General features: G+C 37.2%; 1 protein-coding gene, 1 long non-coding RNA gene and 1 pseudogene across 2 annotated transcripts; 1 reads left to right on the top strand and 2 right to left on the bottom strand.

Annotated features, from left to right (window-relative positions):
* Positions 1-9,698: 9,698 nt before the first annotated feature.
* LOC126630665 (uncharacterized) lies at positions 9,699-10,661 on the bottom strand. The gene is made up of 2 exons (XR_007626069.1): positions 10,438-10,661; positions 9,699-10,208 (listed from the first exon to the last, which is right to left on the bottom strand). It is a non-coding gene; the product is annotated as an uncharacterized LOC126630665 (long non-coding RNA).
* A 45-nt stretch (positions 10,662-10,706) lies between these two features.
* Positions 10,707-15,660, top strand: LOC126630625 (leucine-rich repeat receptor-like protein kinase TDR). The gene is made up of 2 exons (XM_050300772.1): positions 10,707-13,538; positions 14,730-15,660. The coding sequence occupies exons 1-2, from the start codon at positions 10,859-10,861 to the stop codon at positions 15,149-15,151; spliced, it is 3,102 nt and encodes a 1,033-aa protein (XP_050156729.1). The 5' UTR covers positions 10,707-10,858; the 3' UTR covers positions 15,152-15,660.
* A 1,700-nt stretch (positions 15,661-17,360) lies between these two features.
* Positions 17,361-20,261, bottom strand: LOC126630639 (QWRF motif-containing protein 7-like; annotated as a pseudogene).
* Positions 20,262-25,411: the final 5,150 nt, after the last annotated feature.

Consider the following 25,411-nt stretch of genomic DNA (forward strand, 5'->3'; position numbering starts at 1 on the left):
TATGCGATCTCATAATGTGTACAAATAAGTTTGACGGTTGGATCGTTGAAAAAAGTTTCGTAGAATGCATATTGCGTCAAAACAGTAGATTAAACAAACACTTAAGAGTTAATATTATACTTCTATTAAGTATAAAATAAGTTTTTGTGGTATCTACTAGTGTAAATACTTTAAATTAAAGATCAAATTTATTCATTACATTCTTATAGGGTCGAGGAGTGTATCTGTAAAAAAATCATCAAAATCGGAGTTTAAATAACCATTAAATTGTGATTTTTTGTTTATAACCGTCGAAAACTTTTGTTCCGTTACGTAATCTCTGAATGTTTGTTTTTTTACGATTTTTTATATATGCGATCTCGGAATGTGTACAAATAAGTTTGACGGTTGGATCGTTGAAAAAAGTTTCGTATAATGCATATTGCGTCAAAACAGTAGATTAAACAAACACTTAGAGTTAATATTATACTTCTATTAAGTATAAAATAAGTTTTTGTGGTATCTACTAGTGTAAATACTTTAAATTAAAGATCAAATTTATTCATTACATTATTATAGGGTCGATAAGTGTATCTGTAAAAAATCATCAAAATCGGAGCTAAAATAACCGTTAAATTGTGATTTTTCGTTTATAACCGTCGAAAACTTTTGTTCCGTTACGTAATCTCTAAATGTTTGTTTTGTACGATTTTTTATGTATGCGATCTCGGAATGTGTACAAATAAGTTTGATGGTTGGATTGTTGAAAAAAGTTTCGTAGAATGCATATTGCGTCAAAACAATAGATTAAACAAACACTTAAAGTTAATATTATACTTCTATTAAGTATAAAATAAGTTTTTGTGGTATCTACTAGTGTAAATACTTTAAATTAAAGATCAAATTTATTCATTACATTCTTATAGGGTCGAGGAGTGTATCTGTAAAAAAATCATCAAAATCGGAGCTAAAATAACCGTTAAATTGTGATTTTTCGTTTATAACCGTCGATAACTTTTGTTCCGTTACGTAATATTTGAATGTTTGTTTTTTTACAATTTTTTACGTATGCAATCTTGGAATGTGTACAAATAAGTTTGACGGTTGGATCGTTGAAAAAAACTTGTCATTAAGAGTGTTTATATATTTTTTCTATATTTTTTTACACTTCTATATTAATTAAAAAACTATTAAAGACTTTAGATAAGCGAAAATATACTTAAAACAAAATTGAGTTTTTATGTTTTGGATGTGATAATATGGAATGTATATACTTATTTAGTATTATGTTTTTCATTTGATTATTTATTGGTTTAAAATATATTTTCCTTAACGGGTAACGGGTCGGGTCATATTACCTGTTAATATTATCGGGTCGATTTCGGGTCGGGTCATTTTACCCGTTTATTTTAACGGGTGTTACACGACACGACCCGTTAAGATATCGGGTATGACACGAAAACGACACGAACACGGAAAACACGACACGAATGCCAGGTCTACCTCCAATAGGCTTTTGGTATTCAGAATACCCGCCCCTCTCCTAAACTTTTGTCAATAAAAAAAGAGATGGTGGGGTGGGGTGGGTGGGGGAATAAGAAACACTCTATGATCATTTTGCCCATGCATAATATAAAATTTGTTACAAGACAGAAAATGTTATCGAACTCAACTATTTTTCTAATATTTTTCCTAACTATCTCACACAAGATGGCATATTATGCGCGGGACTATGTTGGAAAATTGAAAAACTGTTAGCATTAAGATAACACGTGTAAGAAAACATTAACAATATCTCTTCGACTGTATATTATATGTACTTATTATATTTTTGTGGCTAAATTACGAATGCAATTTTCGTTTGATCTACGAATTAAAAGATAGCTTTGAGATCACATTACAATGTGACTGAATTAGCGAAACATGCATGTTCAGGTACATGATTGATGTATGAAAATGAAGCGGATAGATAACCAGGAAGGCACATACTTCTGGATCAATGAATTTGGATGTGCCTTCATGTAAAGAAGACATGAAAACTAAAAAATATCAGGGCTTTTATCATCTTCTCTTGACCTAACAATGTAATTTGGGGCAGCTTCCCAATACCGTCCCCAACACTTTTCTATCCCTTTGCTTTAGAAGGTCTTACAAATCATTTCCTCGTCGATCTCATTTTTCTAGGTGCATTTTTCTCACGTTCTAAAGTGACTAGTAATGCTCGTCATCCTACTTATTAACATTGTGTAAATTTAAATTTTGAGATTTATGTCTATTCATTACACAGATCTTAAAATTTAAATTCATCAAACAGTAATAAATAGAGTAGTGAGCATCATCGTAACTTGAGAATAGTAAACATCACCATCACTTACGGATGGGAACAAAAATATCTCCCATTTTTCTACACATACACTCAAAATAACTGGTGGTGCTCTCAATTGTCTCAACCTATCTTAATTTTTCAGCATCTTTTTCCTTTTAAACAAAACACCAAATGGTAGAGCATGGCATGTAACTGCAATGATTTTTTTTTGTATGTTGTTCAAATTCACCTAGACCACAAGGATTCACCTACATATAAAGGTTTCAAATGGTTGATTATTACAAAAAGCTAATCGATCACATGGATCCCTCTTAATTACCTTAACTTTCTAAATTAATCTTCCCAAAAAGTTGTTTACAAGCTAAACGACAAAATTTTGCCCCTCTTACAACTAGTTAAACCCGTTTTCCCTTTTATTAATTATATAACTTGCATTGGGGATCGAAGTCAATTGACCTTCCTTTGTATATTTAACAAAATGGTAAACCGTAGGCAAGTATGTTTATCTATTTTCTTATGACCAGATAACCCCCACACCAAAGGCAAGTATATACTATATTACCACTCTAAATTAGACCGAGAAAATGGTGATTTAAATCTTGTAGGCGGTAGATTAAAGAAAAATGCTCTATTTACCAAGTCAATTCACCACTTACACATATAAAAGTTGGTAAGTTTTTTTCGGCTTCATATACTATATTAGTAAATATTACTATATGTATCAGACCTCTAAATATATAGAGGATGTGGATAAGTTTACAAGATCAGAATTCCATGCATGTGTCTTGCTACTTAGCACTAATTAAGGTGATCTCCATGAATGTACCTAAAAAAGCCATGCATATATATGTGTCAAATTAACCATCACAAGACGTCATTTAATTAGACACCAACATGGAGAGTAAAATATAATTTAGGGTAATGGGTTTGAAGCAGTTGTTAATTACTCCTATTATTTTCCCCCCTAAAAGATGAACCACTTTTGGGGTTCATCATATGATTCTGCACAAGCATATTAACGATAAGCATAGGTTTGGGGCATCTCTATATATCTTGTTTCTAAGAATTTGGGAAAAGGTCAAGAGCTCATCTTCAAAACATAAAACAACAACAATGAATATATAATGAAGTTTAATTAAGAGGGCAAAATAATGGTATTAGAACAAGTTAACCTACGTGTAAAACCCAACGGCCACATGTGCTCTACATTACCCAATCTGTGTTGTCCACATATTTGGGTTGAAAAGTCGTCACATGTGAAGGGGCGTGTGAGGATGTGAAGGTAAAAGAGTCTCACAATAGTGAAAGAAAAAAAAACTTTGTAAAGACTTGTAAGAGATTAGGCTACTCCTCATATTCTCAACTGATTCTATGATAGAGCCTCAATTTTCTTAAAATTGCATGTCCATGTCTTAATGGAGCGAGGGCAAAATTGTATTTGTATATGACTGCTAGATGTACGTTGAGATATATTAGCTTTTAGCTCCAAATCTTGACTTAGTTGATCTCACATGCTGATCATATCACTCAACTTCAAACCCTAATAATTCTGTTCTCCACTAATTAGAAAGTGCATGCTCTCTTATGTGAAGAAAAACACACACAAAAGAGGATACACCAAAAGGGAAAAATTAATTTCAAAGGGCAAGAAAATGACTATATGCCAGAGAAGAGGAGAGGATAGAAATTAGGAGGGGAAAAATTACTCCTTCGGTGATTGACTGAGTGTGAATAGTCGAACAGTAACACTGGGACCGGAACTCCCACAGTGTTTTATTTTCTGCAGAAAGAATGAAGTGGGGTCCTTCTTTTACTCTCACTCAATCTTATTCTCGAGTATGTTCAATTTTTTAATCATTATGTTATTTGACCCTACCTAGGGTTTCTATTTCTGCTTTTGTTTGGGCCATGCTGGTTTGTATTGTAAACGTCTATTGCGTACAGAGTCTTCGAGCAGAAATGTTTCATGTGAATTTGGTGCCGTCTGTGACATGTGCACAGACGTCAGTCCCTTAGTTTTTCCATTGACTTGCAGCTTAGTTGTATGAAGATTCTAATTAATCTCGAAACAATGTAAAAGAAGGGAGGTTAGAAACATCAAACTTGTCTGTTTAAGCTTTTATATTGGCGAAAATTTAAGTATGTTGACGTGTATTTTATGTGACGAGACCTTAAACTTTTAAATTTTTCTTGACTATGCATCTAACAGCCCAAAGTGTCATTGTATCTTACATACTGGTGCATCCTATATATTGGCAGACAAAGGGAGATTAGAGGCCAAATAGTGTTGTACGAAACTTCTAACAAGATGTACACAAGCAACAGCAGTGCTGTATTCGTCCATGCTGGTACAAATATATATACAGTCAGATTCAGCACAAATATTTATAGGGGCTATTCAAAGCTAACCATGTGACGATAGTAACGCTGTCAAATGTGTCTGGGTACATGAAAGTAACATGCATCAAGTAAGAACAAAGTTTTTTACGTGAAATCTCAGTTTTTCATCGTTGTTTTTCCATAGATACTGTGGCATGGAGCGTTTAGTGATCGAAGAAGGATTTACCTGTCATGACGGTATATTCCTATGCGAGAAGAGTGAGATAAAGACACATGGGGTACCATGCATATATATCCGGGACAAGTAGGTTTTCTCCACCAGTAGGCCTAGAACTAACAGCCAACAGAAGCAGACAGATTATTACAACCCTTGGTAGCTTGTTATTTTCGAAACTCGTTTTTAGTATGTACGAGTACGACTGTAAGGATTCGAGATTGATCGAAAATACAAAATGGAAGAGTCGCGTTGAACATGCAAATATTGACAAATTCTGAAATCACCTGCTGATCGTAACCGTTCATCAATTTCTTGAATATAACAATTTCCACTCAGCTGGCTTTTTCGTCATAGAAATATTATCATCCATCCAAATTCCAAAAATAAAGAAGAACAAGAAAACAAAAGAAAGAAATTGAAAAATGGAAAAAGCAGAGGGTGAGAGAAGGAAGGGGAAAAGAGAGAAAGCAGCGTCAGAGAAAAAGAAAGTGGGCGGAGCAGGAGGAGCAACCGTTATAGAAACTGAGATGAAATCACGCGTTGGCGTGGCTGGCAAAAGGAGCCTTCTTGCCCATCATGCCTCTTGATGCCTCATGTCTCTTGTGCCATACCGTGCCCTATCGTGGTGGTGGTAGGGTCACCTCCGTCACGCCTCATACCTTCCTCTACCCTAATAACGCATGCACATTATACGTTCCGCTCTCTCATATTTACCCTCTTCTTTTTACTTGATTTGTATTTATAATTTTATTTTTAGGATGACTTGTATTTTGCACCCATGTTTATTATCTAAAAATTTTCCTACAAACTATCGAGGAAGGGGAATTGGACCTAGGATTTCGGGTGCAAGAATAATTATCCCTAAACACTTGAGCTGCAAGTTCTTTGTCGAGAAGAAAAAACCGTTTAAAGTAATTCAAAGCGTTACACATCACCAGCCTATATGAAGTTAACTACTATGTTTTTTTTTAATTTCTTATTATTGAGGGAGATTGGAGAATTCGGAACTATTACTATAATTTACGGGATGCATGAGTAAAAACTCAACACCCTGCCCACTAGGATATTGGACCACATTCAACTACTATGTATTTTATTTTGCTCTCATTTGGGACGTTTTATGTTTATACGAACATTAAATTGATGTTACGTGAACCATTAAATTGATGTTACAGGAGGTTATACTGTTTTTTCTTAATAAAAATTCTTATATTTACTGTTTATATAAAAATGTGAATTCATGTGACACCGATATAATGTTAGTAAGAGTAAAAAATGGACTCCCAAATTGTTACGCAAAGAATAGCAGTTAACTTGATAGTTTATCAGTTAACATTAAGTATATTTTCTCAAATTTTAAGTAATAAGGATCAAAATGTCATTGACCACAAACAACATGGTGCAAAGTATGATTTGTCTATTATATTTACAATAAATTTGTGAACAAGGCGAGGACGTTACAACTCTCCACTAGACAAGACGACAAGTGAAGGGTATGAAGGAGACATCCTGAGCCCCACCATAGCACTGTCACAAATTCTCTCCTAGTTTGGCCCACCTGGCCACCCCCACCGTTCTCATGGCCCCATCAACCATGACCTGGCCTTCTCTCAGAGTTCCGGAGACTTTTTCGATACCGTATATTCAAGCGGTACTCTAAATGTCAAAGTATAAGTGAAGAAAATAATATATAAGTGACCTGTAACTCACTGTATTTATCTAACATTTGAGGTTTCGTGTTTTATTTTTTTTCTTTTTGTAGTCTACATGAATTTAGTGTAGATAAACTAGCATTGGTCCAGCTATTCAGTACTACGATCTGGTGGTATTCTTCTTCACTTGTAAGTGAGAGGTCTTAAGTTCGAATCTTTTGGATGGCAAATTCGATATGAAATCATGTCTATTATGTGGCTTAACCGAGCTCTTCCCTCCTCTTAATGTAAAATATATCGTTGTACTAAAAAAAACTAGCATTGGTCCAAAAAGAATAGTGAAAGAAGTTATGTATTTTTCTGTGTCCCTCTATTTATTTCATAACACATCGAGTACCCGCTTGAATACCCGACAATTAGATTTCTCCAAAGATTGAACATGTGATAATTTTACCTAAATGTGAATGGTTGAATGTAAATTGGTTCCGATAAGAAATGCATGGAAAGAATAAGAAGAGCATAAGACGTCCCTTTCAAATTCCTCGTCTCTCTCGTGATAGTACGCAGCATCGTCTGAGGCACTCACTCAGCACGCGCAGTTGAAAAGCCATGCATAAAGCAAGTATTCTTATAATTTGAAATCTGCATTCTACCCTCATAGAAGGCGACTATACAGAATATGTAAGGTCATCTTCAACCGAATGAGTGTTAAAAGGTTATGTTTAGCCCTATAGTTCTACAATAAATTATATTTTAATGAACAGTGTCATACCATATTTTATACCATCTCCAACCGAGGGGGCTAAAAGATCATAGGTCAAACATAGCCCTTTGACAAAAAATCATCTCTAACCAAGAGGCCAAAGGGTCATAGGCCAAACATAATTTATTATTTTAATTGAATTAATATAGTTAATTAAATTAAACTACTATATTAAAATAAGATTTTCGAACATATTGGAAGATTATTGAAAGAGGTGGCCATTTGAAAATTATTGAAAAAATTAAAAGAAAGATTATTGGAAGACAATAGAATGTGAAGAATGAAAATAAAATGAGGTAAGATAGTATGGAATGGTAAAAAGTATGTGAGAAATTATGTAGGAAAAAATTAGAAAATTAAAAAAAAATCCTCAAAAAAAAAACAAAAACAAAAGTGGGCTGGCTGGAAATGGCCAGCATGCTAGCCTGATTTGGTGGTTTTGGCCCGGTGGGGTCCACAAGCCATTTGGCCTAACTCTCGATTGGAGACGGTTTTTGTATCATTTCGAGCTATTTTAAGCCCTATGGCCCTTTGGCCGGGTCGGTTGGAGATGGCCTAAGGTTTTCGTCTCCTCCTAAGACTGATAAAATTACCGCTTTAGTTTTTTTTTTTTTTTTCTTAAAAGGGCACTAGCTAGTGTTGCGCTACGATAGTTCACCATTCTGGAGATTGAGAGGACTCACAGGGATATTTAGCCTTTTTATGACCACCATCATGTGATCCACCAACTCCAGAAATTGAACACATGACGTAACAAGTAAACTACTGCTTTAATTTAATTTTGTTGTTTTTTCTTTTACTTTATTTTCTGTTGTTTTTTCTTTTACTTTATTTTCTCGTTTTCTTGAATTGTTTATTTGGTTTCGATTATTTTATGTGACATTCTGTTGGAATTTGGAGAAAAGAGACATCCAAATTGGCAACGAAAGGAGGACAGCTCACGAAAGCTCAACTTGTACTTCTTGAACCATGCAATTGTATTGGTTCTCACTGCTGCCTCCCAGTAACCAACTAAAATATATTCTTTTTATTCTAGTTATCCAACTAATTGTTTTATTTGGATGCTAATAATTTGTGTGATATTGACATATTGTCAGTTTTTATATATTTTTTTAAGTTTTTTTTAGCTAAAACAGTTTTCGGGATTAGGATGGAAATGTATATTACAAACACTCTTAATCACTTAAGTTACAATGAGTGTTTAAATATCGATATAGGTGGAAATGTTTATACGTAAGTTTATGGAAATATTGATGGATAAATTGATATCTATTGCCTTCAATGAAATCTCTTCTTTAACGCCATTTTAGTACGACAACCTTATTTATAACTTGCAATTTTTGGAAATATAAATATTAACAAAATAGAACATTAAACTTTAATTCCTAATGAGCTTTTTTTTGTGACATAAAAGTTTAGGGGGGAGGGGAGACTACCACATTTTAGGATCAGGGCAGGGCATAAGCTTCTTTGAAAACTTACAGAGAGATTTGTGCCCCTTTTTAATTTTTACATGTTGCCCACCAACACAAAACTGCTATAGCGGCGAGACTCAAAACTTGAGGGGACGATATACAAGGCGGGGACCTTTGCCAACTTGTGTTGGCCTTCCAATGACCTTATTGTTTACTGTTATCTTATATTTTTTTTAATAAACTAAACATATTGTTCTAAGTTTTGTTAATAGTTTAAGCTACTCTTTAAGCCTTCCGAAGTTCCAATAATATCATCGACAATCGTGTAAGCAATCAACAAAAAAGTTGTTGGGTGTAAGTAATAGCAAGCCCTGGATCCAGGTGAATAAGAAAATGAGGAGCGATTTTTTGGTGTCCCAAAAATACGATCATGTAAACTAAATATAATAATATATAGTTGGAACTTGAAAAAAAAATTTAATCAAGTGTATTATGATACTTAGTGTATTGAGTCGTGTTTCTAACACACTGAAAAATTTCATAATGAAGGAAGATGATTGGGTTGGAAGCTTAATACAATACTTTAAATAAAGCTTAATCATACAAAGTAATTAATGGCCATCATTAATTTCCTAAACTTCATCTAAATAAAAACAAAACCAGTATATCCCGTATATAATATTAATCCACATTAATCCACAGAGATCTTCCTAGAATCCCAGCGGGTCGACTTTCTTTTCCCAAAAAAGAAAAAAGAAAAATAATAAGTGGGATTTTTGGGGAATTCTCTTGAATTTCAAAAATCGTCGCCAACTTGTTTCACATGTTATTATTGTGTATTTGGTAAAACACAGTCATAGTGCCACGCCCCAAATCCTGTGTTCGGAGGACACCAAAATGGTGACTGGCTGATCGACATTTGAGAGGTGATGCAACACATCCTATCATGCTTATGCTAAGAGGATGTAAACATGCAAGCAAATTTGTGGGGAATATATAATAATCATAAATAAAATACAAATCTTTAAAGTTTAAAATATGAGAATGTATGGACATTTCAAATTTGTGGCAAATATAAGCATGATGATGACTTGCGGCACCTCATCAGGTGCCAGCTAACAAGTGACTATCTTGATTTTCTTCGAACACCAGACTCAGGACGTGTCACTACGAGTTTAATTATGTACCAGAAATTATTTATTTCGAATTTAAATCAAATAATTAACATGAAAATGTTGGAAATAAGGAAAAAGAAAGGGAAGAAAAGAGAAGGGAATGGGAGCAAAATGTTTAAAAAAATGGGAGGAGAATATGGTGGGAAATTGGAACCACTTTCTTGGATCCTGTGAGAGGCATTTGCCACTGCAACTGTACTAGAAAATAATAATATTTGCCAATTTGCTGGACACAAAGATAAAGGGTAACCCCAAGGAATGATGAAAAGTAGAACCAAAAGAAAAGGAAAAATAAAATCCCAATAAACCCAAAAGGATTATATCAGACGGACCTGGATTGTCTGCCCTCCTCATCTCATACCCTTCTCATCCCCTCCAATTTCTGTGGTTGCGGTTAAGCCACGTCAACATTTTATATTCTCATTGCTTTTTGTCTTATTATTTCTATAAAAAATCAATATAAAATGTTAACGTGACTTAACCGTGACCACAGAAATAGGAGGGGATGGGAAGGTGATGGAATGGGGGAGGGCAGACAATCCAGGTCCATATCAGACAAAGGTAGAATACTGTAACCCTAGCAGTAGCACCACTGCAGCTGCAGGAGGTGAGAGAGAGACACAAACAGAAAAAACTAGAGAGAGAAAATCAGCCATTGAAATTGAAATTGAAATTGAAATTGAAATCGAAATCGAAATCCAAAGATTATATTAGTAGAGAGAGAGAAGAAGGAAGGGGAAGAAGTACGTATTTCTTTGCTTCTTTCTTTCTCTCTCTAGTTTCTCACACAAGAATTTGAAGCCCACCAAGAAATCCCATTGGAGCAAAAGACCTAATGATGGTGATCATGAAACACCCTCTGCACCCAGCACTCCTGAAAAGCACTTCTCTCTTGAACAGAAGCAGCCATCAAAACCTCTCTTCCCTTAAATTTCCTAACACTCTCCCTTTCACTCTCACCCACCACCTCCTTCCCCACACCCCCTAAACCATGAAAGTTCCTTCCTTTTCCTCCTCCTTCCCTCTCTCTCTCATCCTCTTCTTCTCTCTCCAGACCTCCATAACTCTCTGCTCTTCTTCCTCTTCTTCTTCTCTGTCTTTCCAGCTCATTGCTCTGCTCTCCCTCAAATCCTCCCTCAAAGACCCTCTCTCCTCCTTCCACGACTGGGTTCTCCCCAATTTCCAACAAAACGGCGGCGTCACCGGTTGGTGTTCGTGGTCCGGCGTTAAATGCCACCCCAACACCTCCCAAGTCGTCGCCCTCGACCTCTCACGCCGCAACCTCTCCGGCCAAATCCCACCTCAAATCCGCCACCTTTCTTCCCTAATCTACCTCAATTTGAGCGGCAACGCCTTCGACGGCCCTTTCCCTCCCGCCATTTTCGAGCTCGGCAACTTAAGGATCCTCGACATCAGCCACAACGACTTCAAGTCGGATTTCCCGCCTGGGATTTCAAAGCTCAAGTTTTTAAGAATCTTCACGGCTTACAGCAACAGCTTCACCGGCCCATTGCCTCAGGAATTCATCAAACTCCGGTATCTCGAACGGCTCAACCTCGGCGGAAGCTACTTCGACGGCGAAATCCCGGAAGGGTACGGAAGTTTCCCGAGATTGAAATTCCTTTACCTCGCCGGAAATGCACTTAACGGTTCAATTCCACCGCAATTGGGCTTCTTATCGGAGCTGACCCGGATGGAGCTCGGGTACAACGAGTATTCAGGTGGGTTTCCTGCAGAACTCGCAATGCTGTCAAATCTCACGTACTTGGACGTCTCCAACGCCCTTCTCTCCGGCGCTCTCCCGCCGGAGCTCGGCAACTTAACCATGCTCGACACACTGCTGCTCTTCAAGAACCGATTTTCGGGATTTATTCCGGCAAGTCTAGGCCGCTTACAGGGTCTGAAGACGCTCGATTTGTCGGATAATCAGCTCTCCGGCTCAATCCCACCGGAAATGGCAACGTTGAAAAGGCTGACCAATATAAGCCTGATGAACAACTTTCTCGTCGGAGAAATCCCGGAAAAAATGGGAGAGCTGCCCAACTTGGAAAACCTCCTCCTCTGGAACAATTCACTGACGGGTGTCCTCCCCCAGAGCTTAGGATTCAGTTGGAAGCTCCTGCGAGTCGACGTTTCCTCCAATTCTCTCACCGGACCGATCCCGCCAAATCTCTGCAACGGCTACAAGCTCCAAAAGCTCATACTTTTCTCCAACAGGTTCACCGACCCACTTCCCAAAACGTTAGCAAACTGCAATTCTCTTTTACGACTCCGAATCCAGAATAACCAAATCAATGGGTCGGTTCCGACGGGTTTCGGGTTGTTACCCAATTTGACCTTCGTCGATTTGAGCGGCAACAATTTCACCGGCGCGATACCTGAAGATCTCGGCAATGCCGAAGAGCTCAGTTACTTGAACATTTCGCTGAACCCACTTCACTCAGTCCTTCCGTCGAACATCTGGCGCGCACCAAATCTCCAGATCTTCTCCGCCAGTTCATGCCACCTCACCGGTAAAATCCCCGACTTCATCGGCTGCAAAAGCCTGTACAAGATCGAACTCCAACGTAACGACTTTAACGGCTCGATCCCGTGGGACATCGGGCACTGCGAGAAGCTTCTCAGCTTGAATCTGAGCCGCAATTCTCTCACAGGCATTATCCCATGGGAAATCTCCGCTTTGCCCTCCATTACCGACCTCGACCTCTCCCGTAATTTTCTCTCCGGCACGATTCCGTCCAACTTCGAGAACTGTAGCACGCTGGAGAGTTTCAACGTTTCGTTTAATTTGTTGACCGGTCCGATCCCGTCCGGTTCGATTTTCCTGAATCTCCATCCGACGTCGTTTTTAGGGAATGAAGGATTATGTGGCGGCGTTCTGGGGAAGCCCTGTGACACGTTGTCAGCCGGAGCCGTGGACGTTCGCGGCCACGAGCAGCCAAGGAAGACGGCAGGCGCGATAGTATGGATTATGGCGGCTGCTTTCGGTATCGGGCTTTTTGTTCTCGTCGCTGGGACCCGCTGCTTCCACGCGAATTACAGCCGTCAGATGGACGAGAGTCAACAGATCGGACCGTGGAAATTAACCGCTTACCAGCGGTTAAATTTCACGGCGGATGACGTGTTGGAGTGCCTGGAAATGAGTAATAAGATTGTAGGGATGGGGTCCACGGGGACGGTTTATAGAGCTGAGATGCCAGGTGGCGAGATCATAGCGGTGAAGAAACTGTGGGGGAAACAAAAGGAAAACAGTAGTATTGTGATCCGACGGCGGAGAGGAGTTCTGGCTGAAGTGGAGGTGTTGGGGAACGTGAGGCACAGGAACATTGTGAGATTGTTAGGATGCTGCTGCAACAGGGACATCACCATGCTGCTCTACGAGTACATGCCCAATGGCAATTTAGATGATCTGTTGCATGGCAAAAACAAGGCTCAGAATTTGGGGGCGGATTGGGTCACGAGGTACAAGATCGCCCTCGGCGTGGCGCAGGGAATTTGCTACCTGCACCACGACTGCGACCCGGTGATAGTGCACCGTGATCTTAAACCGAGTAATATTTTATTGGATAGTGAAATGGAGGCTAGGGTGGCAGATTTCGGGGTGGCCAAGTTGATCCAGAGCGATGAGTCCATGTCTGTCATCGCCGGCTCCTATGGCTACATTGCACCAGGTGCGTTGATTCATCGATTTCCATTTCTCATATTGTTTTAATTTGCGGAAGATTATCATGAGTAGAATATTATGCATTTACAGACTGGTTACAAAAAATTAATATTCGGTTCTATCTGTGCATATTATGTGTAGTGTAAATATTTGACCTCTGGCATAAGTTAGGTGATGCTTGTTTTTGTTTGTTATTTGTGGTTTTGGCTTTGTTGTTAAAAATCCGTTTTGCTGGATGACGAAATCTAAATTATCTAATGTGTTGGGGTTAATCAACCAAAGGAATGTTTATCCCTAAAAGCAACAGTCACTAAATTCCATTTGTAATATTAGTTACATAATCCAAATGGAAATATTAAGATGGTTGGTCCATTTGGTCAAAAGGTGGTAACAATTTTGTTTTATCTTTTGGATCCTTTATCTGCACAACAATGATGAAATTCTTAAGGTGGTCGGATCTCCATGTATAAAAATTACAAATCACTATTACTTAGTTCACATTACATAAAACCACAAAGAAAAAGGTAAAAAAAAAAAAAAAATTTGACATTGATTGAAATAGATGTCCACCACATCAACTTTGGGGCCATGCACTTTATCTTCATTCAAAATGTGGTTAATTTATCTTTGTTCAAAATGTGGTTAATTAACACTAGTGTCGGATTATTTTGGTGGATCAGAACTTGCTAAAAGGACTTGTGAGATTCCTTTTCATATAAGTTATTAGATTAATCTATCAACTTAAATAAAAGATTTGATGAAATTGGATGTGTAAAGTAAGTTATCAGGGTTTTATTCAATTGGATTTGCTGAGCTTAGACATTCGATGCGGAGAATAGGTTTTGAAGATGGATGGGATTTGACATGACGTGAAACCTTCTTTTTTTTTCTTTTTTTTCTTTTTTGTTCTTTTGTTTTATCAATTAGTATTTTTTTTCATATAATAGAAATTATTTAAGTTGATAGCTTAATTTACCATAAGATTAATCTGATAGCTCAGATGAAAATAGACCTCACTTATCCTCGAAATGAGAACATTAGGAGAGCAGCCCTGCTTGGTGGATATGACATTTTTATTCAACTTACTGCATTTTGGATTCAAATCTTCTCTTTTTCGTTTAGAGTAGAAAAACTTACGTAGCACCATCGTTTGTAATTGAAAAAAATTGTAAGTTAACTTTGTTCTTGTTTTTTGCAGAATATGCTTATACCCTACAAGTAGATGAAAAGAGTGATATATACAGCTATGGGGTGGTGCTGATGGAGATCTTAAGCGGGAAAAGATCAGTCGACGCCGAGTTTGGAGACGGGAATAGCATAGTGCATTGGGTTAGGTCCAAGATCAAGACGAAAGACGGGATCAATGACGTTTTGGACAAGAATGCAGGGGCGGGTTGCGAGCCGGTGAGGGAGGAGATGATGCAGATGCTTAGGATTGCTTTGCTCTGCACGAGCCAGAACCCGGCGGACCGGCCGTCGATGAGGGACGTGGTGTTGATGCTGCTCGAGGCCAAGCCCAAGAGGAAGTTGCTAGCTAGTGTTGGGCATGGCCACAATGGGAGTGGTTGTGCTGAGTATCATGATATTCCTTTGCCACAAAAGCCAGCAGCGGAATGTTAATAGGGTTATTAATTTCTTTTAAAAGCCTTAGAGGGGTTTTCAATTTTTTTTTTTTTTTTTGGGGTTTTTTTTGTCTTTTTTTTTTGTTTTGTTTTTTTGTTTTTTTTTCTGTTTTCTTTTCAAATGGTGGGGATTGGTATAGGAGAAGTGATTTCCTATTTTACTTTTATTTTAATGGAAATTTTCTCAAGTGTTACTATTATGTTCTTATATATGGTTTTGGGTTTGTGCATGTATGTGTATAAATTAATTAAGTGTTATATATTTTTACCAAAAACGTTTTCAATTATTTATAATATACTTTCCAACGAGTCCTAAGTGAGTTCAACTAATATTATCAAGCTTTTTGTATACGGTGAGAAACTTACATGCATCGAAAGCACATAACGTGTATTACAAGCTTAATGTCACTCAAGAACATTCTGGTGGGAAGTGATGTGGAAGTACTGGACATAAATTCAAGGTCGGGAATGTGAAACTTTGAAGTATCTTTTTACCTTCTGTTCTAACACTGAATTGTTTGTGCTACTCCTGCTTTTCTAGATTAGCAAACTTTTGAAACTTTTCTTGTCCATCATGGCCCTAAGTTACTTCTTGTGATATACCGAAAACCTGTATATATGATCGGCAGCCGCAAGCCTGCAACCTAACTATGAATTCACTTAATATGTTTATGATTAGCAATTTAGCATATCATTGGATCTTTATGCACACAGATTCTTACGTATACACATATACGCATGTATTCATGTACGTGTGTGTAGTTTGCATATGGCGTATATGGGGAAGTAGGATTCAGTACGTATTTTTCATTTCCTTGTATTGTCTATTGAAATCTAACTCGATCGGGCTGTGAAAGTCGAGCAAGATATTGCACTATCTGTTCATTTCAATTGTTACTGAGAATATCATCTTACCGAGAAATGCTAGTGCTGTATAATTTTGCTTGGTAATGTTGGCTGCTATTTGTTTCAAGTATTTTACTTTTACTATTGTCACATCCGTTAACACAGGTCTGCAAACTTGAGGCTGCGAGGAGAGTCCAAAGCTCTTTTTTTCTGGATGGAGAAAGTGCGGAGTTAGCATATGATTTTGTTTCGTCCGGTAATGCTGGTGAATAAGATGAAGAATGAAACAAGCATAATGGCGGGGTGATGGTGTCACATCCCGGCCCGGGATATGGTGGGGGCCAGGGGAGTAGATCCTGTAAGCTTTATATGTATGTTTCCATCTCTACCTAACACGAAGTCTTTTGGAAGCTCACTGGTTTCGAGTTCCATCGGAACTCAGAAGTTAAGCGAGTTTGAGCGAGAACAATCTCATGATGGGTGACCCACTGGGAAGTTCTCGTGTGAGTTCCCAAAAACAAAACCGTGAGGGCGTGATCGGGGCCCAAAGCGGACAATATAGTGCTACCGGGCAGTATAGCCCGGGATGTGACAGATGGAGTTACAATGGGGGAGTGTCAAATGTCCATCTACATCCCGAGAACTGAGTTATGGCGGTAAACTACCATTTTGTTGAAGGGTTTAACTGCCCTTAGAATTATATAGCTGGGCACCAAAACTTGGATTCTTCTCTGCCTCAGCGACCAACTACTGTTTTTCTTTGAAGTTACTTTGAATTGTTTTGGATCAGAAAATTACTTGCTATTAAGGCTAATTAGATTATGTAACAAAGGTAAGAACAAGCTCGTTTTATCACTCTTTTCAATATTAGAAGAGGTCTTACGTTCGAATGATACAGAAAAATGAGAGGACTGAATAGGCCGAATTTTCAAGCCTACTGGGCCTATGGATGCATACACTCTTTTTCCCGCCCGAGCTTAGGCTATTGAATAATTAAGCATGGCATATATAACCTGATAAAATAAAAATAAAACTTCAATCGAAAGGATGAAAGTACCAAATAAGCAATGGGTTCAACTAGGTTCAAGATTTTCATACATGCATGGACCAAGATCATCTTATATGTAGTACGGAAATGTCGGTATGCACACTGGACAACATACGATGTTTGTTATAGGAACAAAAGGATATCCACATCCAGTGGTGGATCTAGGAAATAATATTATGGGAGTCAGTAAGAAAAGCGCGCGTAGCGCGCAAAATTTTTTTATTCTAGAAATAGCATGCATATTGTGCACAAATTTTTTTATACTAGAAATGGCATGCATATCATCATTTCATCAAGTCTTGGTAGACCTGAAGTCATTTGGAAATGCATACTACACACTTGTTAATGTATGCAAGGGGCAGCACCCCAAGTATTCATAGACATTCATCGGGTTTTGGTAGGCCTGAAGTTGGCTGGAGGGCATGTATGAAACCAACTTTAATCTTCAAAAGGGCAGCACTCAAGGTATCCATGGACATTCATCGAAGTTCGGAGAGTCAGCACCTAATGTATCTATGGACGTTCATCCAAGTTCGGGGGGTCAGCTGACCCCCCTTGCCCCTTAATGGATCCGCCAGTGTCCACATCAGGATAAAACGTGATGTTTGTTACAGGAAAGTGCGGTATGCACGTCGGGACAACTTTTTTTTTTTCTCTAGTATGTCCTACTATTGAACAAGAATTGATGCCATAAAAGATCACATTGGAGGTAAATGAAGATGAGCACAACGATCGAAGGATCATCTAAGTAGAAGATGACCTTTTCATTGATCAAATTTATAAGAATTTGTTGGGGGCAAGAAGTACATTGATTCCAATTGGATGAGATGTGCTCTTACACTTGCCTCCTCCTCCTGTTAATAGAAGACAAGATCAATTAGCAACTTCCAATTAATTATTTACCTCTAAAAATATGTTTAATTTGCAAAATTTTATTCAAAATAAATTATCAAATTCAGAAAACTATCGTGCATTTCTGGGAGGTACCCTACAAAAGACATGGTCGGAGGTATCTGTGCTTAAGTTTTTTTTCCTTAATTAATTATGTAAATTTGAGTAATAATCCCTATTTGGAAATTCAGTTACTGAAAATGATTTTGCTACGGTTATATATATATATATATATATATATATATATGTGTGTGTGTGGCGCATCCGTGCCATCCTTTTTTATTTTTACATAACTTTTGGCACATGTTTTTGTGAGGCCCAGTATGTAATTATTTTAACGTTCCAAATTGTCTATCTTTTAGATAGTTCATAGATTATATTTGAAAAAATTAGACAAATTTAAGGTGATTAAGATATTCATCTGTAGTGAAGAAAATGAACGAATATTATTCTCTAAAAACACCCTAAACTCTTAAAGCAATGGTCATATGGTTGCAGATTTTGGTGATTTTTTGTGGTACATGAATCATGAGGAAAAATCTTAAAAATAGACGGACTAGATTGTTGAAAAACATTACAAAGTAGACTATAAAAATATGTGTAAAAAATTATGTAAAAAAAGTGATGTCATCAATCTATTTCATATATAACTCATAAAATTGCGTGAGCTTGACAGCAAGATAATACGACTCACCGCAAGTGCAGAAACCAAGGCTAAATTACTCTCCAAGTCTCTCTGTTGTTTCTGTGAGATTAAAAGCTCCGTAACCATGTAAAGCACCTTTTCCAGCTGAAGAAAATCATCCGAATTAGAACTCAATTATATACAAATAATGATACAATGGAAGATACCAAACTAAATTACGTTTTTTTCTACTTTAATTAACTGTATAAAGAGGAACTAACCTCCGGCAGCAGTTTAGAGACCATTCCTAAATTATCTTCCATCGCAGCCATGGCCGAGGTCATGGCTTCATATACAGATGCCACATCTGTCTGTGATATACGGAAAGAGAGATTCAAACCTAAGTGTAACGAGCGGACAAACTATCCCGACTAAAAGAGAGAGTTGAACTTATACCTTAGCATCATTGACCAAAGGGATTGTGTTTGAAATTCCTGACAATTTTCTCACCAACCTGCTGATGGATTCTTGATTTTTTTTTATCCAATTTTCCCCATTCATTCAGTAGGAAAATTTGTGGGTTCAAAATCTGGTACACCTTAATCTCATGCTTGAGCTTTTGCACTTGTATTCTTTTGTCTAGGATGAAGTTTCTCACTTTCAATGTTCTAAGCCACACACTAAATAATTTATCCTGAAAAATAAAATTTACATGGTGCACCAGTTAACTAGTAGGCCTCATTTACTCTATTACCCCTCAAAAGTGTGTTCGGATAATACTTAAGTGTTAGTGTGGCACAAACAAAGCTCGTTACATTCGACTCTCACTTGAAAACAAATAAGCACAATATCGGACTCCGTTCATGCCTCGACAACATGTTGGACGGTATATTTGACGGGAAATTAACGGCATGAAAAAAAGTGGGTAACAACAACAATGTTTAGGGGGTGAACTGGGTCATAGGAACATCATGAAGAAAATAGTAATTTACAAACACCTTGGGGGGAATATAGTAATTGAGCATGTACATTTAATTAGTACCTGTGAAATTCTCTGTGCATCAAGCTTGGCAGCCTCAGCTCTGGCGTTTGCAAACCTCCACTGCAGCAGCCTATTATGCAAAAGGCGAAACCGGTGGAAGTCCTCCTCTTGTACCGGCGGCACTTTCTTCTGCAGCCTAAAATACTTTAAAACCCCACCAACCCCGCCACCACTAGACTTAACCCTGGCTGCCCTTGTCGAAGGCGCCGCCGCTGGGGGATCCGGTGCCACCTTGCGCGGCAAAGACCGTCCCGGGGACAAAGCCCATGCTGAAGGAGACGGCGGAGACGGCATGGACACTGATTTTCTAGGGCGTGGACTTGGACTAGGACTAGTACTCCCTCGCTGCAACTTAGCAAAACTCGTATTTATACCTAAATTATTAGTACCTTGTTGTCCAATGATATCTTCTTGGCCACCCTTCTTTTGCTTGAGTGCGTGTACTTTCTCTTCCTCGTGATTCTTATTGGTTCTTGATTTCACGGTGGATTTCGAGCGCTGGGGGGTGGTGAATCTTTGGCTGTTGTTTGGCGTGGTAGTGCATGAACGTGAAACGTTTTGCGGTAGGGTTAGGGTCGGGGTCGAAGAAGTTCCACTTCTGCTTCTGAGAAGTCGAGGGCTGGATTGCTGCTGCTGCCTGCGTGACATGTATGTGTTTTCCATCTCAATAACTAATTTCTGGGACTAACTGAAGTGATGACTTTGATTAATATTTAAGAAGCATGGATGTTGAGGGAAGTTGGTCGCACGTTGGGATTCAGCATGCAAAATAGAGTTTAATTAATTCATCAGGTCATGTTGGTCAGTATGTACTCACCAACCTTCAAGAATCATTAAATCTTAATTTTTATATTTTAAACAAAAATTTAAAATTTAAAATACTCGAAATATCGGATAGTACTCTTGGAATACATAAGAATGTTCCCACCAACCTTATAGGTTACTCTATCTCATTGGTCAACGCCAAGGAACAAAATGCCGATAATATCGGCGAAATATCGCCGATATTATCGGTTTTTCACGGTAACGATATTTTAATAGGTATCCAACGGGTTTTCGTCAAAATATCGCGATATTATCGATAATATCGATAATATCGCGATATTTCCGAAACTATCGCGATATTTTGGCCTAGTTTCGACGGAAAGAGGACGCCGGAGCTTACAAGCTCCGGTCAACCCCAAAACGTGACCAACGCATGTCAAATAAACTACCAAACTGAAGCCCAAGGGAAGAGGAAGAGATCTATACCATTTTCAAGGCATGCCGTGGTCGGAGCTCGACGGAGTTTCGCCTTGGAACCCACGGTCCACACCGGAAACTGGGTTTTGGTTTTCTCCAAACTTTTGCACCGGTTTCCATGGTGCTACCATCCTTGTCTGCACTAGCAGAGGGAGAAGAAGAACGAGGGAGATGAGGGAGTGCTGGTGTGTGTGTATGTGAGTTCGGTGAAGAACCGAAGAACTAGAAGGAATGAGAGTTGCAGAGAGAGGGAGAGCATGGGAAAGTGGAGAGAAAGAGAGGACTGAGAGAGATGAGAGATGAGAGCCTCGGGGACAAAAATAAGGGGGTGGGCCCCTTGGCTCACTAATTAAGATCCAAAAACAATAATTTAAAAAAAAAAAAAAAAACCTACAAAGTAAAATTATAAACCAAAGGGAGGGGTTTTACATTAAGGCCTTATTCGAAGATGTGACCCTTCTAAACTAGAAATATACCAACTGATGGATTGCTTTATGAAAAATTGGTAGAAGGAGACATAAAGATAAAGCCATCTAACTTGTAAGGCAACTTTCTTGACATAGTATTTTACGTCAATATATAATTTTGAACCTCATAGGAACTCTATGTGGTACTGAGTCACTAATGTATCTTATCATGCAATGTATAAAGTGTAAAATATTGTACTAATTCATTATATATAAATGATTATGGTGTGTTTAAACTTCTTTCATTAATTACTACATATTTTCTACACTCACAATGTTTGCCAGCTCACTATATAATCAACTTAAATAAGTTAAATTCATCATGCAATGCATTTCCTTCCAATTTTTTGTGATAAACTAATAGATAATTGACTAAATAAACATCCTGCAAAGTTTCAATAAAAATTTCCAAGTTTTTCTTACAATTTCCGTGGTTTCCATGTAATTTTTATCGATATCGATATTATCCCGATATTTCCATCGATATTTCCGTGTTTTCGGACTACCGATATTTCCGATATTACCGATATTTAATACCTTGGTCAACGCTTCAGAAAAAAATAAATATATATAACAACTATGCATGATTCTATCGTTTGACCAAAAAATAACAACTATGCATGTATGGATGTGCATGGAAATTTTCAATTAATCTTGAATTTATGATTACGAATTTACAATTGGGTAACAAGGGGATTTTTACAATGTGATATCCACACTTATTTTTACCTTCCACACACTGCTCATTAATTTTTGTTCTTTAATTTTTCTTAAATTTATTCGATTATATGGCCAGAAATTAAGAGGATTGTGTGGGACGTAAAAATGTGTGTGTGAATAGAACCACCCAAAAATAAAAACTATGCATTATAATGAACTTTGCACAAAATTGTAAAATCAACTAAAAACCGTGTGTGTTAACATAATTTTTAGGAAAAATGCAATTTTTTATTTTCACGAAATATTTTTCGTATAAGTTAAGGAAAATTTTATAAGGCACTTGGAATTGGTTTTACCATTTATTGAGTCTCAAATGTATTTTTAATAGAATATTTAAGATGAAAACTAAACAATAAGCGGAATAAATAGTAGCCAGGTCCAAACCATTGCCAAAATAAGGTTGACTCATTTTGGAAGGGCAAGGGTGATAAGAACATTCTTTAGACGTTACCAAACACGTAGGACCCTCACTTCGTCAATGGCGTTAAACATTCTCACCACAGTGGAAGGTTCACGGCGGTGTGCTGAGGTAGAAAGAGGCAAAGTAAGCGCCGAAGCAGATATGTGGTGGGTAACGTGGGTTATGTGCACGTAAAACGAAGTAGGCTCTGCTCACAAAAAATGAGGCGGGCGCCATCACAAAAAACAAGGCAGAATAAAGTTGTGCACAAAACGAGGTGGGCGACGTGTGGAAAATGAGGCACGCAAAAAGAGGCAGGCTCGGAGCACTGGTCAACTATGGTTGGCCGAACGAAGCATTGGTACTGGGGTGGGGCATTTATAAGTCGCTATCAACCATGATAGAATTCATAGTAAAGTCGCCACTTTTAACATTGTAACTTCTTCATTAAAAAAAAAATTTATCCGCCGCGCCATGGCAAAGAAAAAAATTTTGAGTGCGCCAGACACTAAATCGCACTGAACTCATAATGTTATTTTTATGGCCCACTACTATTCACACGCTCCTAAACTCTAAAACATCAATTTTATTTATTTTATGTTTTTTTTAATTTTTGTTAAAATTTTTCTTTTTTCCCTTACCATAATACCAAACTATCATCTTCATGTTTTACAAAATGTATTTTTAGTGAACTTTTTTTAATAATCCATGTGAGAACACTCAAAAAACAAGAATATAAATATAAATCTAAAGTTATTTGATTCTAAATAAAGTAACATAGGAAGAAAAAAAATATTTGATGGGAAAAGAAAAAAGTACAAAATAAATCAATAAAATATAAAATGTTACGATCGGTACTTCATTACCGCTTTTAAATGGTCAATGTCGCTAGTGTAGTAGTTACAGTTTAGCACAACAATCGCTAAATTCATACCGATTCTCCCCTTTTAATTTTTTTTTGTTTTTTATTAATTTGTTTTTTATTGCTTTTACTATTATAACAAATTACCACATTCATGTTCTTCAAAATATACTTTTCTGTACAAAATCTGTTATATTCATATTTAAAAACTTGAAACCAATGATTTAAAATATAAATTTAAAGATATTTCAATTTAATAGCGGTTACTCAAATAAAGTAACGTATGAAGAAAAAAACAAAAAAGCAAAATAAATAGATAAATTGGAATAGGGAAAGATCTTTACCACGCTATTGATCCTCGTCCAGTCGTCCGGGGCGACATCTGGTGGTGGCGGGCATCAACTACCGGCTTGTCATTTCCATCTTACATGAATTCTCAAAATCTCACGGTGCAGCGAAGGTGAAAGCAAATGGATATTATGATGAACTTTGGACAAAATTGTAAAACCAACTAAAAACTGTAGAGTTAACACACACGCTTTTTTTGGGAAAAATTGAAATTATTTATTTTCATGAAATATTTTGCTATAGCATTAAAGGACACTTTATAAGACACTTGGAATTGGTTTTAACGTTTACGGAGTCTCAAATGTATTTTTAATAGAATATTTAAGTCGAAAACTAAACAATAAGTGGAATAAATAATAGCGATGCCCATCACACTCGAGAATATCAATGAAAAGTCTTACATGAATTCTCATAACCTCATGGTGAAGAGGAGATGAAAAGCAAATGGATTTTATAACGAACTTTGTACAAAATTGTAAAATCAACTAAAAACCATGAGTGTACATGAAAATGGTTAATTATAATCTTAAATTTGTGATTACGTATTTACAAGGGATTGGTTTTGAATTTCATATTTAATGGAAGCAGATCCACATGAATCGTTCAAATATAAGCATATTGAGATGAAGATCTACCGAATCTACATTTTTTATCGGCGAGATTGAATCTGATCACGTATTGTTATATGAGTAAATGTCACACGAAAAAGTAACTTTGCGTACTCCAACTGAGGGAAGAAATTCACCAAGAATCTTCAACCTCGTAGTTAAGTTTGCCACTTAATTATAAATTTACAAGCATCCTATGGGTAATTTAACCACTAAGCTGTCATCTGTTTCAGGAATACAAACTTAGCAATTTACGATCGAGTTCTTTTTTTGTTTGGTCAAATTCTACAACGAAGTTCATGACCTTTTGATTCAATGAATGTACACCAATTTACACTGAAACTCCAACAATTAATCTCTACTGTAGTATCCACGTTAAGGGGTAAAATAGTGAGCTAAGTCTCACAATGGACTAGCATGTGGTTTAAATTCGTTTTTGGCGAAAATCAAACATAAGACCTCTCACTTACAAGTGAAGATGAATATCACTAGGAACGAAATAGGAGAAAGTATACATAAAATACAGTTCTTTTCTATTATATTAGTATTTTCATTAGTATTAGATTAGCATCTACTAAAATTTAACCATAGTCAATATTTTATTATCATACGAAATCCCTAACAAATAGAGAACAACTTACATACATCCTCTGGGACGCTAATGGGGTGGCATCACATGCCAAACAAAATGTCATGTGTTAACTAGAGAAACAGATAAAAATGGAGTATGATTCTCTCTCCTCCAAATTCTTGTTTCCTTATGTTCCCTCTTATTTGAGTGGTTGCGATTAAGTTATATCAACATGTTGTGTTGACTTGTTTATAAAGAGAAAAAGAAGAAGAAAGTGAGAGAGAAGAGGAGTGCAAGGAAGGAAATTTGGAGGTAAGAGAATCCTAACATAAAAATAACATGGAACATCTAAGTGAGCAAAAGCTTATCTGTCAAGTTTCAACTAACCTCTCCGCAGCAAAACAGGCTTTCTGATTGGGATGCTTGTCATCTTCCAACCGACTTTTATCAAGCAAACATGTGTGAAGTTAAAACAAGAAAAAAAATTTCAGTCCAGTATTCTTCTGTGACCCCTTGCTTCTTTGAGTAGAATTGTTAATTGGCATTTCGCTTCCTTGAACTTGTATTTTTGTGAATTTAAAGTTAGGA

Source organism: Malus sylvestris, chromosome 7, assembly GCF_916048215.2.
Source record: "Malus sylvestris chromosome 7, drMalSylv7.2, whole genome shotgun sequence".
Taxonomy (NCBI): domain Eukaryota; kingdom Viridiplantae; phylum Streptophyta; class Magnoliopsida; order Rosales; family Rosaceae; genus Malus; species Malus sylvestris.